This window comes from Delphinapterus leucas, chromosome 1 (genome assembly GCF_059928025.1).
Source record: "Delphinapterus leucas isolate spDelLeu-1000000601 "Yukka" chromosome 1, BTC_Dleu_Yukka2, whole genome shotgun sequence".
NCBI lineage: Eukaryota > Metazoa > Chordata > Mammalia > Artiodactyla > Monodontidae > Delphinapterus > Delphinapterus leucas.
This window is the reverse complement of record NC_143129.1, coordinates 28,449,090-28,463,157: the sequence shown is the minus strand read 5'-3', so window position 1 is coordinate 28,463,157 and position 14,068 is coordinate 28,449,090. Positions and strand designations below refer to the sequence as shown.

Genomic DNA, 14,068 nt, shown 5'->3' with positions numbered 1-14,068 from the left:
TGACAAACAGAGAAGTTTCCAGCGCCTTTGCTTTCGGTTTCATCTGTTCACTGCAATAAGGTTCTAGAAGAGTTCCTGAGCTGTGCATCACTTACCCGTGCCAAGAACCACACAGACAGTCCAGACTTATGCCTTGAAAGTGAAACTGGCAGTCCATCAACTTCTAGCTACTTTTTAAACATCCTCTGCTCCATCCTCTTGGTTTGTGGATTATAAATTGTTCTCTTCGCGGAAGAAGTAGAAGCAGAATTCTCCCCTGCCACAGCTGGCTGAGGCAGAGCCAGGAGAGGGAGTTCAGGGATGTCATTAATTATTAATTAAGTGTATTCAGAATTTCTAACACTTGCCACACGGGCAACGGGAGAAAACATTGAAAGATGATCCAAATCTTACCGACAGGGAGAGAAACTCGTCATGAAACACTGCTGAGCTTGTGGCCAGATAAAGCAAGTTCACGTCAACATGGGCTTCGATGGCCATGCGATTTTCAGGAGCCCCAAGTCGGATTGCCGAACCTGGTATGTACCACGCCCCATGTCCTCCTCTCTCTACCTGAGGCGAGTGCTTTCTTTCTGGACCCAGATCATCAATCCTCAGTGAACACCGACCTGTTGGTAAGCTCTTAAAAGCCCTGGTGTGAACTCAGTGAGTATTCCTTGCCAAATCAACTTAAAGACAGAGGACGAGGTAGAGGCCTTGGTTTGTATGTGGTGGGCAAAGAGCATGCTCAAGTAATTTGAAAGACTTTCTTCATGGTCCCTGGCATTTTAGAATCACCTGGTGATTGCAAAATCACCATCAATACAAGTATTTTGGGCAGGGGGAGTATATTTTTGGATTTGAGGTATTTCCAAACTCTAGGAAAGACATTTTTCCAATTTAGTTACTCTAAGCTGTTTTAGGGACGCCAAAGAACTTATCTGGTTATAAAGTAGTCAGTCCAGTGTCACTGGTATCAGGGATTGGGTGATGATTTTCCAGCCCGAAGTGTTAATTCAGGGAACTGGAACCTCAGTCTCCTTCTTGTGGGAGGCTGTGTTCTGAGCCATAGCTAGCTGGCTCCACTAACTTTTCCAGGCAGTCTAATTCCAGACTGCCATGTGGATTCTTGTTGGAAAGGCTTGTTCCTCAAAAGCAGTGTACTTCATCCCCCTTCCTGCTATGAACTTATATCTCATTTAGATAAACATAAAAATTCCAGGCACTACTGGAATTTGTTGTAAAATTTGTTTTAAGTTTTGTCTTCAAATTTCTTCCATCGTAACAGTTTCATACATATTTGCTGAATGAATGACTTAATAAATTAATGAATCAGAACTATTTAGTGATTGCTTATTGTTAAATTTAAACCTCACAACTGCGCCGTGAACGATGGGTATTATTTTCCCCATTTTATAGATAAACAGTCTGAAGATAAAGTTTAAGGGCCTGAGGTCTGAAGTGTAGGAGGAGAGGTGAGGATTCAGGTACAGGTCTCCCAGTCTCTGAAATCCACATTCTCTGTGGGACTCCGTCCTGCCAAATCAGTAATCCTCTGACTCAGAGCACAGGCTCTGGACGCGCAGGCTCAGCGGCCATGGCTCACGGGCCCAGCTGCTCCGCGGCATGTGGGATCCTCCCGGACCGGGGCACGAACCCGTGTCCCCTGTATCGGCAGGCGGACCCTCAACCACTGCGCCACCAGGGAAGCCCTCCTCTGACTCTTTTAATCATGGGTTCTTGGAACTGAAAGGGAACCATACTGCCTCTTAGTTATCATTTCCCTGTGTATATTCCAAAGGTTGATGTAGCACTGGACTTTAAATGCTTATGTGTCCAAAAAGTTTGCCCTGCAAAACATGTACAGCCAACATGCTTTTACACTTCTCTTCCCTCCTCGGAAACTGGGCTGGTTAACTGTCGCTTCACCGGCCTCTATTCACACATTCACCAATGAAAAAATGTTTCCTTGCTTTGCAAAGGACAGTCCCATGAAAGAGCAAACATGTTGAAGCTCAATTCTCCTCCTCCTTGAATTAATTATCCTGAGATGAAGGTAACTCGAGGCAATAGGTTGCTTTTGTGTTAATTTACTATTATTAATATTTTAGCTCTTCTCAAGTCATATTTTCCTAAGGAAATGGGAAGAGTTTGTCACTTAGTTGCAAACATTTTTCTTGCCTTGGCCTAAAGAAGTTAGAAAAATTTTGATCTATACTATATACGACACTAACTGGTATTGTACTTAAAAAAATGCATGACACAAATACCTCATAGTCTCTTAGCGCAATAATTTTTAATCTAATGGGCATATCCTGAATCAAAATTTCTAGGGTGCCTTGTGTGGTTTGACAAACCATATATGATATTATAAAAATATTTAAAAATCATAAATATTTTAAAAATTATTTATTTATCCCACGAGGTATGTGGGATCTTTGTTCCCGACCAGGGATCCTACCTGCGCACCCTGCATTGGAAGCATGGAGTCTTAACCATTGGACTGCCAGAGATGCCCCCATAAATGTTTATTTTATTAAAACATTGGTAGTACCACCTTACACCCCTTAGGATGACTACCATCAAAAACAAACAAACTAAAAAACCCTAGAGAATAGCAAGCATTGGTGAGGATGTGGAGAAATTGGAACGCTTGTGCCCTGTGGGTGGTACACTGCGATGGAAAACAGTATGGAGGGGCTTCCCTGGTGGCGCAGTGGTTGAGAGTCCGCCTGCCGATGCAGGGGACACGGGTTCGAGCCCTGGTCTGGGAAGATCCCACATGCCGCGGAGCAACTAGGCCCGTGAGCCACAACTACTGAGCCTGCGCGTCTGGAGCTTGTGCTCCGCAACAAGAGAGGCCACGATAGTGAGAGGCCCGTGCACCGCGATGAAGAGTGGCCCGCGCTTGCCACAAGTAGAGAAAGCCCTCGCACAGAAACGAAGACCCAACACAGCCAAAAATAAATAAATAAATAAATAAATTAAAAATGCACCGTATTCCAAATCATTGTATAAAAATAAAATTATAAAAACAAAATAAAAGGAGGGCTGTATATTCGTAGAAATGACATTTTTGATGGGTCCTGCTGTTATGCTATCTTGAAGGTTAATGCTACGGGAAGGCTTATAATCTTGTACTTTTGGTACTTTCAAATGGAATCATTCTGAATGGTCCAAGATAAACTTTCCTTTGTTACATTACATAGACAAAAGATTATTTTACTGAGGTTTCAGAAATCTAAGTATGTAAAAACTGTACTCATACAGGCAAAAACGGCGTTTTGTTCCACAGTGTGACTTACCCTGGAGAAGACTCCAGTTCAGAGTACCATGACTTGCTTTGCTATAGCAGTGGTTATCTCTGGGATCCTAGCCTTCTGTATCAAACATAAACAAGCAAAGAAATATCTTAAGTAACTTAGTATGAAGATGCAATTTTTTTCTGCCAAACCATTCATGTCAAATAATATTTAGAGTTGTTTAATGGCTATTCAAGCTGGTTCTGTACAGCTTTCAAATACATCTATATTGCAATTACATTTCATCTGTTTTAACAGATATAATATTCACATATATTGTTCGTCATTTATGTAGGTGTGTGTTCTGAATAAAATAATACACGACTGTGCTCCAAATAGGTTTTAGGTTGTACAATCCGTTAGGATGCACTTGCTCAAGAAAAATGAAGAAAGTTAAAAGAATTCTGCCAATCTGATTTTAAGCATTCATCTCGAATATTTTGTATCATCGCCCTCAAACATGTTTTAAGCAGATTTAATTGTACTGGATGCTGCAGTAAATATACTACAAAGATTACCGTGATCCTGTTCTTGCTATCTCAAAGTGAATTTTCTAAGACAGCCCCTTAGAAGAAGGAAGGAAGAGGAAGACATACAGGCAATTTTACAGAGTCCAGAATTAGGGCATCAGAATTAAGAGTCATGGCGGAAAGGATCAAAAGTGGAGACAAGGGTAAGTTTGCACACCAGGTGTGCTCAGAGGAGCATAGTCACAGGGGTCCTGTGACCCCAAAATGTAGACAAAAAGCCCACGAGCCGTATTCTGATCAGCCTGTGAAGCATCCAGCTGATATGACAGTGGGGTCATATAATAACTGGGAGTTAATGGCTGGCAGAGCCAAGAGGCTGCCCCAGGGACCAGGGGGGCTCAGGCGGTGGGAAGACCAGATGCTCCGGACCTTAGACCTGGGTTAGAATTTCCGCTCCAGCGCTTATTTGCTGGGTGTGACTTGGTGCAAGTTTGTTGACCTGAGTCTCAGTTTTGTCATCCTAAAAATGGTGATAATGATAACTATTTCACTGAGTTGATTTGAGCCATAAATAAGATAAGGAATGGAAGTGCTCTCCGCACAGCAAGGTCTCATTACACATTAGTCCCCTCCCCACATTGTCCCTTTCTCCACCACCTGGATGCCAACTGCAGGTGCTCCCCAACTTTTCCTAGAGGGCACAGAGCAGTTTTAGTGAGAGGGTTGGAGCAATCACTGAAGAGAAGTGTAAGTGTCAAACAGTATCACTGATGGCTAAGGCTTAGCTTTGGCTAGAAGTGAATCAACATGGCATTTACATATTACATAAACGAGTACGCTCTGTTCTACACTCGAGCCCCCAGTCTGCCCCAGACAGACTCTGGGTAGGAGGCAGGGGTGGAAGGCTACCCTCAGGGACTCACAGTTTAGCAACTGTGCCAACACAAGCCACGCACCTGTGTTGTGCATGATTTGTGTTGCACAGTTGTGCAACCCCACGTGAAACATACAGTAGGTTCTTAATTGAAACATATTCTGGATTAAAAGAGATGAGGGCGCAGAGATCAAGACCAAGGCAGAGGGGAATTCCCTGGTGGTCCAGTGGCTAAGACTCTGCGCTTCCAATGCAGGGAGCACGGGTTCGATCCCTGGTCAGGGAACTAAGGTCCGACATGCCATACAGCGCGGCCAAAAAACCCCCAAACAAACAAAAGACCAAGGCAGAGGGAAGAGCAGCCAGCATAGTGGATGGCGATGGCGAGGAAGCAGGACCAGTGGCAGGGGGCAAGGGAGGCACAGAGGGGAGGGAATTCAAGCTGTGCTCCCAAGGCAGAAAGCTTCTTCATCTACCCTAGTTAGTGGGAACAGCTAGTGCCAGCGAAAGTTCCATTGCTTCTTGCCTTAATGCAGCCTCGTAGAAGCTTAGTAACTAGACCAAGAGGGAGAAAATTTACTTAGTCCAGCTTTTAGAGGAGCATAGATGACACAGTTTCATAATTAACTAATCATTCATTTCTTTAATGGGGAGAGATGCAAAGAGGAATAAAATACGGTTCCTGCCTTCCAGGATGCCCATAACGTCAGGTGTATGTGGGAAGTGCCATGCAGACAGAGAGATAGGGGAAGCTTTGCTGAGATTCTCAGAAGAAGGGAGAAGGCATTCAAGCAACATGTCTGTGGCCCCATTAGAAATTTTGTAGAAATGGAGGGTGAAATGAGTGGGAAAGGTAAGATAGGCATAAAAAGGAGCAGAAGGGGCTCACCCCGGCAAAGATCTATGAGGGCAAGAGTTTCTGAAGCGCTTTCCTGTATGTCATGCTATGAAGTATGAATTTTTTGCTGCAGAAAAATAATTCGGGACTCCCAACACATCGAAACAAATTTTACACTAATTAAAAAAAGTTATTAATCAGCAAATGTTAAAAACAAAATGTTTGAATAATAATTACTTTCTGAACAAAGGATCTTTAAGTTTTAAGATTAAATCCGGTGAGTGGGTTAGATTTTTCACTTAGAATAGTATAGATCAAAAGACTGAAGGTACAGCAGTCTTATATTTAAAAAAGCACTACAGGGGGATTCAAAGGATTTAGATACTTAGATAAAAAACAACAAATGCATTAAAATTTTATTGACACATACGATAGTCCAGATCCTCTGGGAAACAGAGCCAAATAATGGGCACAACAGAAGACAACACACTGCAGTTCTTGTATTTCATATGTAAGGTTGGTTTCCTGGCCCCATGTGTGTTTTTCGGCTGGTTTTTTTTTTTTTTTTTTTCCTTTTGCGATACGCGGGCCTTTCACTGTTGTGGCCTCTCCCGTTGCGGAGCACAGGCTCCGGTCGCGCAGGCTCAGCGGCCATGGCTCACGGGCCCAGCCGCTCCGCGGCACGTGGGATCTTCCAGGACCGGGGCACGAACCCGCGTTCCCTGCATCGGCAGGCGGACCCTCAACCACTGCGCCACCAGAAAAGCCCTTTGGGCTGTTTTAGTGGCAGCGATGATGGGCTTTGCTTCTCCACTACTCCCTTTCCTTGTAAGTGCAGAAGGGGACCGTGACACTGATGGCCACTTTAACACCAATGCCAAGACACAGCTCTTCAAGTGACTTTTTATATATTTTGAAAATTCACAGTTGGCTAATTGTGGTTGACAAGCATCTCTCTGAGAACTAAACTGGGAAAGTCTCCACTCCCAAATCTACATAATTTTTGGTAGTCTCTAAATAAAGAAAAAGAAGAGGAAAATACCAACAGTTCCTTTTCTGAGAAAGTAGCCTAGATATTCATCTGATTTTTTGAAATATGCTCCAATCCACTAACTAGAAATAAACAATAATTATTCTTTAGTTTCTCTGATGTCAAAAGCAGTTCTGTTTTAAGAATGTCTTTAAAAATTTATAAGGTAGAATGTTAACTAAGCTAACTCTAGTGATTTACGATCTTTTAATTTCATTTTGTTATGACGAGACTTTATAAACCTGACCTTTAAAATGAAGTGTGCATGTTTTTTAATGAATCTTCTTTTATTTCATAAGTGGAAAAATCCAGGAAATGTGTACCTCAAGGGAAATCCAGTGAAATCTTGGTTCTGTGTAGAAGATAGGAGAAAGGAATAATGAAGCACTTCATGGCTATTAGGAATAGTTACTATCTTAGGTGACCCCATACTCGCTACAGTGTTTTCATTTCTGTGTCATTTGCTGCAAAAAATGAGGTAGCGCCAATACTATCTCACCTTAAGGGCTAAGACAACTGAGGCTGAGGGCTTTGCCAAAAATCACAAGGGTTTTCTGACTTTGAAGTGCAGTGTGCATTCCTATAGCTCAGATTTCCACCCAGGGCAAATTTGATGACAATGACCATTTGATGTCAGAATTTGTTCTAGGGAAAGGCTCGGATGAACTCATTCACACTGGATGTGAATGACAGAGAAAGCTCAATGTATTTTTTTTTTCTTTCTTATTTTTGTAGTAGTAAACCTGGGTGTTTTGTAGTTATTAAGTGTGAGAAAACGAGAGCGCTTGCACCCGAAGCTGGGCTATAAATGGTAAAGCCTACTTATTATAATTTAATGGATAGTGCTTCCAAAATAGAAATTCACTTAAATTTACCTAGTAAGTTAGGTTAACCTAGTAGTTGGGTTAAGAAATACTTTGATTAAAACCACACTGCAAAATGGGGAACCTCAGTGGATTGCTTTAAACTCTTGACCTCAAAGGAAGGAAACAAACTAACCAATAATGATAACTTGGAGAGAAAAAAAAGGTTTAGGATCCATAACAGATTCGGAGTTAACAAAGTAATGATTCAGCATTTTGGAGGCCAAGTAAAACCAGACTTGTGGGATGCACGTCAAGTGGCATCTCACTGTGTACTAGCACAGAATTTTCTCTTCCACTCCGCACGTTGTTGAATATCTTCTACCATATCTCTGCAGGACCTCCACGTAATGTTAATCCCCCTCCTCACAGCGGTCGGCCTAGGAACGCTGCGAGCTGTAGGGAATCCTTGGACATTCTTTACCAACCCCCTCCCACCCACTGGCCCCACTGCCCCCAAGCTGCGGTCCAGGTCAGTTTCTACCGACGTGCAGCCATCGCCAAGACAAAGGAGCCCCAGATTGCCTTCGTAGCCACTGCTTGGCCTGGGGTCTCCTGTTTTTTTTGTTTTTTTTAAAACACGGTAAGGAGAGCAGTAATAGTGTTTTAGCAAGAAGTACTTTCGGTCTCGGTCAATTGATCTTTAGTTATCACTATGCAAATTTACTTTATAGCCCTTTTATATTTCTCGCCAAGCCACTTCACACACCAATTTCCCTACTGTGCATCGCCAGACAACTGTGGCAAGTGCCGGGAGGGAAAGGGCGGGGAATGCGCGCGGTCAGCGGGCTAGAAGAGTGCCTGGGCGGCTGAGATAAGGCCCGCTCAAATATGCCTTCTGGGCCGCACTACGGATAGATCCACGGCGATCCTCTTCCCCCATCGCGGGCCTTGACGCAGGGTGGGGCGGGGCGGGCGGACGCGCCATGTCTCAAAACCAATCGACAGCGCCAGGCACTATTCAAAAGACCGAGGGCCCAATGGGAGCCCTGGGAAGCCAGACTGGGGGGGCGGGACGAGGAGAGGGCGGGGCCGGGGGGGCGCGCGCCCGGGCTGCGGGACCGCGGGGCGCGAGAGCGCGAGAGCCGGCAGTGTCGCGGGCGCGGAACCGCCGCCGGGTAGCTGCTCAGCAACTCTCCCGGAGCTGTTCGTGTTCCCGCCGGAGTCCGGAGCAGGTGAGCGCCCGTACCCACGCCCCGCTCCCCACGGCGCAGTCTCCGAGGGGCCGGGGGGAGGCCCGCAGGGCAGGCGGGGCGGGCGCGGCGGGTGGGCCGGGGTTCCTGGGCGCCGGGCCTGGTGCCGCGGCCTCGCCCTCCCCTTCTCCGAGTCGGTCCGTGCCGCTGCTGGCGAGGCTGAAGGTGCGTCCGGCCCGGCCAGCTGCGGAAATGGAGCTGCGGTTTTAAATTGCAGACGTTTCCCTCCATTTTGGACGCGCCGCGCCGGTGTAAAATGATGTTGGCTGGGGAGGATGAGTGGGTGGGTGACCCACCCCGGTCCCTTTGTCCCCGCCCTGCAGCACCAGTCCTCCCAAGCCGGCTCCGAGCGCCTTTTTGACAGATTAGCGGTGGCTTGGTGGGCCCTGCTCTCGGGGAGGCAGAAAAGGCGCGGCAGCCTGGCGGACGGGGAAGTGGGGTTGCAAAGTTGCCTTTAATTCTCGCTGGTTGTCACTGGCCTTGAGGGTCTTGGCGGTCTCTGTTCGGCTACTCTCCAGTGCTGACTGCGCGCGTTGCATTCCCTCGCCCGGTGTTTCCGCACACTCAAGAAACGGGTACTTAGGCAGGTTTGCGTACTCCAGCTAAAGCTCGATCCTATTTTTTCATCTTTTTAAAGGCTTTAAAAAAATTCTTCGTAATGACACCTTCCGACACTGGCAAGGGACACTTAGCGCTTGATGGCAGAGGGCCTGGTTCCAGGCGGTTCCATCAAAATGATTGCACGGTCTGGTCGAGAGTCAGGCTGTGGATACTCAGAACGACCCAGTAGATACATTGGACAGCGCGTGGACAGTGCAAGGGTTCAGCCTGGAGCGATCGAGCTTGCTCACGGGCTGTGGCGGGCATGCACCCGGCCGGAGCCCAGGTAGATCCACGCTCCTGGTCCCAGCCCTCAGGGACCTTGCAAATAAATACGTGCAAATCTGTAATTACACTTTGTAGCAACTGCCGTGGAGGAAAAGGGGTGTGTGTGTGTGTGCGCGCGCGCGTGCGCGCTAATTTAGACTGGGCACCAAGTCCAGTTTAAGTTTAGTTTCTGAGAGCTGTCTAGGGAGGAGGGAAGAGAGTGAGTAGGAGGGGAATTATTGTTACCTTCAGCTCTTTCTATTGCTTAGGGGAGGAGTCAGGCCGTGCCGCCCCTACAGCCAAGAAGGTGGCGTTTCTTCTGCTTTCTGCGACAGGGGCAGGAGATAGGCCAGGGGTTCCTGTTTGGGTTTTGCTTGCCAGGCCAGCCTTGGGCCCAGGTGTTGAAGAGGGAAGCTGTCAAACTTCATTTGAGCTTCCGTTTCTCTGCCACGTTTAGACTAACTTGGGAAAGTGAGGAAAGATGACCAAAGGCCTCTGTAACACTGCGATCAGCAGAGAATAGCACATTCAGTTGTGCTGATAAACAGTAACATATTGGAGCTGATATGTGTGGGGATTCCAGTGCCAATTGCCACTGAAGTTAGCAAGCATGTTGTGGTTTAATAGAGAAAAGCCTGAGGGTCCCCATGTTTCCACTGCTAATGGGGAATGGAGACATTGTGTTCAGTAAACAAAATCTTTCTTTGCCAACCTACTTGGCTATAACCTCCCTTCTGAGGGAGGCTGATCCCTGTGTGTTTTGACTCCATCAGGTGAGCATAGCGATGTGCACAAATGTCCTGGGGCTTTTCTGTCCTACCTGGCTAATTCACTCCTGCAGAATTAGGATGTGATGCACTGTGTGACACTTGTGTGTGGATCTTGTGCAAAGTGGAGGTGCACATAATGTTGGTAGTTTCGCCTTTTGGAACATTTGTGTGTGAGATAGTGGTCTCCAAAGGAGCGTGCTGGTTTGTTCCTATTTTTTCTTTTTTTCAGCCATTACATGAAAGATCGTTATCGAGTCCTAATTCCTAACTCTTTTTTTAAAAAAGTTTAGAGACCTAACAGATATCCACCAGCTATCTTAATTTGTTTAACCCCGAATATTTAATTGATATCAGAAAAACCTCTCTGGCATTGACCTGTGTCCAGTATTGCACAGATACTGTGTGTGTGGTGTAAAATAGGTACAACGGAAAGATGCCAATAAATGAATTTTCCAAAAAGGACAGAATCTGCTCAAGGGCCTTTTAAAAAATCCAGGTGGCTCCCAAGTCCTGAGGGCCTGTGTTTCAAAAGTTTACAAAGAGTTGTTTGAAACTCGGATGGCATCTTCACGTAGAAAGATGTAATTGCCTTCTGCTAACCCTGGTTGACCAATGTCAGAGAACTAGTACTAATAGCAGTGGTTTGATTTTAGGGGGTCCGAGGAGAAGGAGGGGGCACGAGAGGAGGGCACATTTCCTTCCTCTTTCTTAGTGTTTGGAGGCTCAGAGCTAAATGTTGAAATAGGCAAAACTTGCTGTCATCACCTTCCTTTTTTGTGCCCCTCCTCCGGGTCCCAAGGTGTCTACCGCCCTCTGCTTCCCAAGTGCCCCTCATGTGACTCCTCAGCCAGGTGTGACTTCATTCCCAGAGTGTCTGGGGTCCTCCCCGTGCCCCGATCCCCTCCCCCCCCACCAAGCCCAAACCTTCTCATTACCACAGTGATGCTCTCTCAGGTAGGTTTGGGAAGAAAGCCATCTCTTGTACCTAATGTGTAAATGGACTGACATCCTCTAATCACCACCTAAGTCTCTGTGTTTTCTTTCATCTACTGACCTAGCTCCTATCTATCTAAGCAAGTGAAGCTTGTGAAGTTTTTTCCTCAGGCGATTAACAGTGAAGAAATGTGGTGCTTGGGAAAGACTTTTTCTCAGGAGGGGTGTGGTAATCTTTCTCCTTTCTTAACTCTGGAGAGTCTTCAGAAGTTCTCAAGTGTTGTTTTTGTTGACAGGAGCCGGGTGAGGATTGTATCTTTATATGCCCAGAGGATGTTTCGGGAATTGCTTAGTTGGTGGGATGAGGGTGAGGTAAGGAGAGATTTTTGGGTCCTCCTGTCTGCTTCTTAGACGAGGCCCAGCTAGTTCAGTTGGTGTTGGAGCTGTCGGCAGGCGCTGGTTCTGTCCTGTGGAAAGGTGAATCTGCTGGTCCGAGGAGGGAGAAACATAACTACCTAAGAGCTTGAAGCACCCAGCAGTCAGTTGATGTTTGAAAAACAGGCCTCATGTAATCCTGCAGATTGCTTGTGGCTTCTTAGAGTGTTGTTTTCATACCAGGCTTCATGGGCCACGTTTTGGTTCGGTGGAGAAGAGGGTTATAACTGGGGGTTGATGTCTGCTGTAGGCTTTTGAAAAAAGAGCTAGGATGCTGGCCCAGGTATGTGGTTGGCAGTTACTTGGTAGGCATTTGAGACTTCAGCTGTTAAGACTTGAAAGCTTGGTGAAAACCCCAAATTTGCTATTCATTTTATATTTGGAGTTATATTGTTCTCCCTGTTGGTAGGTTATAGTAATGCTAATTACACAGCCTTGATTTTCCCAGTCTGTTGCCTAGTTTACTGTTTTTAGTAAAGGTAATTTGTTAAAAATTAGATAATACATCTTTAAAGCCTTTGTAAGACTACAGTCATCCCCCCTTATCTGCAGTTTCACTTTCTGAGGTGGTCACCTGAGGTCCAATAATATTAAATGGAGAATTCCAGAAATAAATAGTTCACAAGTTTTAAATTGTGTGCCACTCTGAGTAGCGGGATGAAATCTTGGGCTGTCCCTCTCCGTCCAGCCTGGGATGTGAATCGTCCCTTTGTCCAGCGCATCTTGCCCATTAGTCACTTAGTAGCCATCTTGGTTATCAGATCAGCTGTCGAGATATCACAGTGCTTGTGTTCAAGTGACCCTTATTTTACTTAATAATGGCCCCAAAGCACAAGAGTAGTGATGCTGGCAATTCAGATATGCCAAAGAGAAGCTGTAAAGTGCTTCCTTTAAGCGAAAAGATGACAATTCTTGGCTTAATAGGGAAAGAAAAAAAATCCTATGCTGAGGTTGCTGAGACCTATGGTAAGAACGAATCTTCTGTCTGTGAAATTGTGAAGAAGGAAACAGAAATTCATACTAGTTTCGCTGTTGTACCTCAAACTGCAAGTTACGGCCACAGTGTGTGGTTAAGTGCTTAGTTAAGATGAAAAAGGCATTAAATTTGTGCCTTTAAGATATTTTGAGAGAGAGACTGACCACCTTCATATAACTTTTATTAAAGTATATTGTTATAATTGTTTTATTACTAGTTATTGTTGTTAACCTCTTACGGTGCCTAATTTATAAATTAAACTTTATCATAGGTATGTATGTATAGGAAAAAACACAGTATGTATGGGGCTCTGTACTATCTGTGGTTTCAGGCATCCACTAGGGATGCCTGGGGGTCTTAGAATATATCCCTCTTGGATAAGGAGGGGACTACTGTATATGCAGAGTTATCAATCAGAAAATGTGTGTCCTTTGTGAGATTGTGCCTTGTTAATTAAAGAAGTATAGTTACTGTAGGGGGGTAGCGTTTTGCATGGTGCACATCATTTGGAGCCTTTATGTTTTGTCATATTTAATCCTTAGTGCCACTTCCGAGTACAGTGGCTGTATAAAGTGATTCCCAATGAGATATGGTGTAGCAGAAGGAACAACCTCTATGTCCTGACTCTGCCTCTTCATGCCATCTGTTTCTATGCCCTTGAACAAAACAGTTAACATCTTTAAGCTTCAGTTTTCTCACCTTTAAAATAGGAGTTGTTCACCCTCTCCTCTAGAGGCTTTTGTAGCCTGAAAGTCTTGACCAGTTAAACATTTTGGAAAGTTGTATTTTAGCGTTTAATCTATGAAAAAAGACAAATGTACGTGTGTATGCGCTGACTCTAATTTTTTTTTTTTTTAAACTATTCAGACTGATTTTCAAAATGCCAAGTAGGAAATTTGCCGATGGTGAGGTGGTAAGAGGTCGATGGCCCGGGAGTTCACTTTATTATGAAGTAGAAGTTCTGAGCCATGACAGCAACTCCCAGCTTTACAACGTAAAATACAAAGATGGAACTGAACTTGAATTGAAAGAGAGTGATATCAAGGTAAGCACTCTTTGGTTTACAGAGCATGTTTATAATGGTTGGGAAATCACTGTAGGTGTGGTTTTTAAGCTTTAGAGCAGTCAGGTCTGGCTCTCTGCAGGCGTAGGGTCACTCTCCTGCTTTAGGTCAGATCCTGTTTTTTGGCTTTGGGAATGTATGAATGAGGCACAGTGCCCTGTTGCTAAGAAGCTGTCAGTCTGCTGAAGTCAGACACTTACATCGTCCTCTCCCTGGTTTAATGCACTCTGTCATTCTGTGACAGTTTGTCGTGCGTGGCGTTGGAGCACATCAAGGGTAGGGAAGGGCACTGGGTTTTGGGGAAGGCTTTCAGAGCTGAGTGCTGAGGACAGATAGGGAAAACTCAGGTGACGGGGTGGGGGGACTTCCACAGCGGACAGCATGCCAAAGGCTTGGGTCGGGGGACACAGACGACCAATGCTGAAAGGGTGTGGTGGGCGAGGGCCGGAGGAGGAGAAAGAAGGAGCCAGAACTG

At 45.4% G+C, this 14,068-nt stretch overlaps 1 protein-coding gene across 6 annotated transcripts in view; it reads left to right on the top strand.

Annotated features, from left to right (window-relative positions):
- Window positions 1-213: 213 nt before the first annotated feature.
- The window catches only part of LBR (lamin B receptor), a 34,644-nt gene continuing 20,789 nt past the window's right edge, over window positions 214-14,068 (top strand). For 2 of the 6 annotated variants that reach the window (XM_089907186.1, XM_089907177.1), the window contains exons 1-2: window positions 9,034-9,435; window positions 13,398-13,575. In XM_089907186.1, coding sequence (XP_089763312.1) covers window positions 9,248-9,435; window positions 13,398-13,575 — 366 coding nt within the window. In that variant the 5' untranslated portion in view covers window positions 9,034-9,247. Of the gene's footprint in view, window positions 519-8,412; window positions 8,532-9,033; window positions 9,436-13,397; window positions 13,576-14,068 lie in introns of those variants that run through there. The other 4 variants (XM_089907173.1, XM_022579316.3, XM_022579317.2 and 1 more) reach the window with 4 other exon arrangements.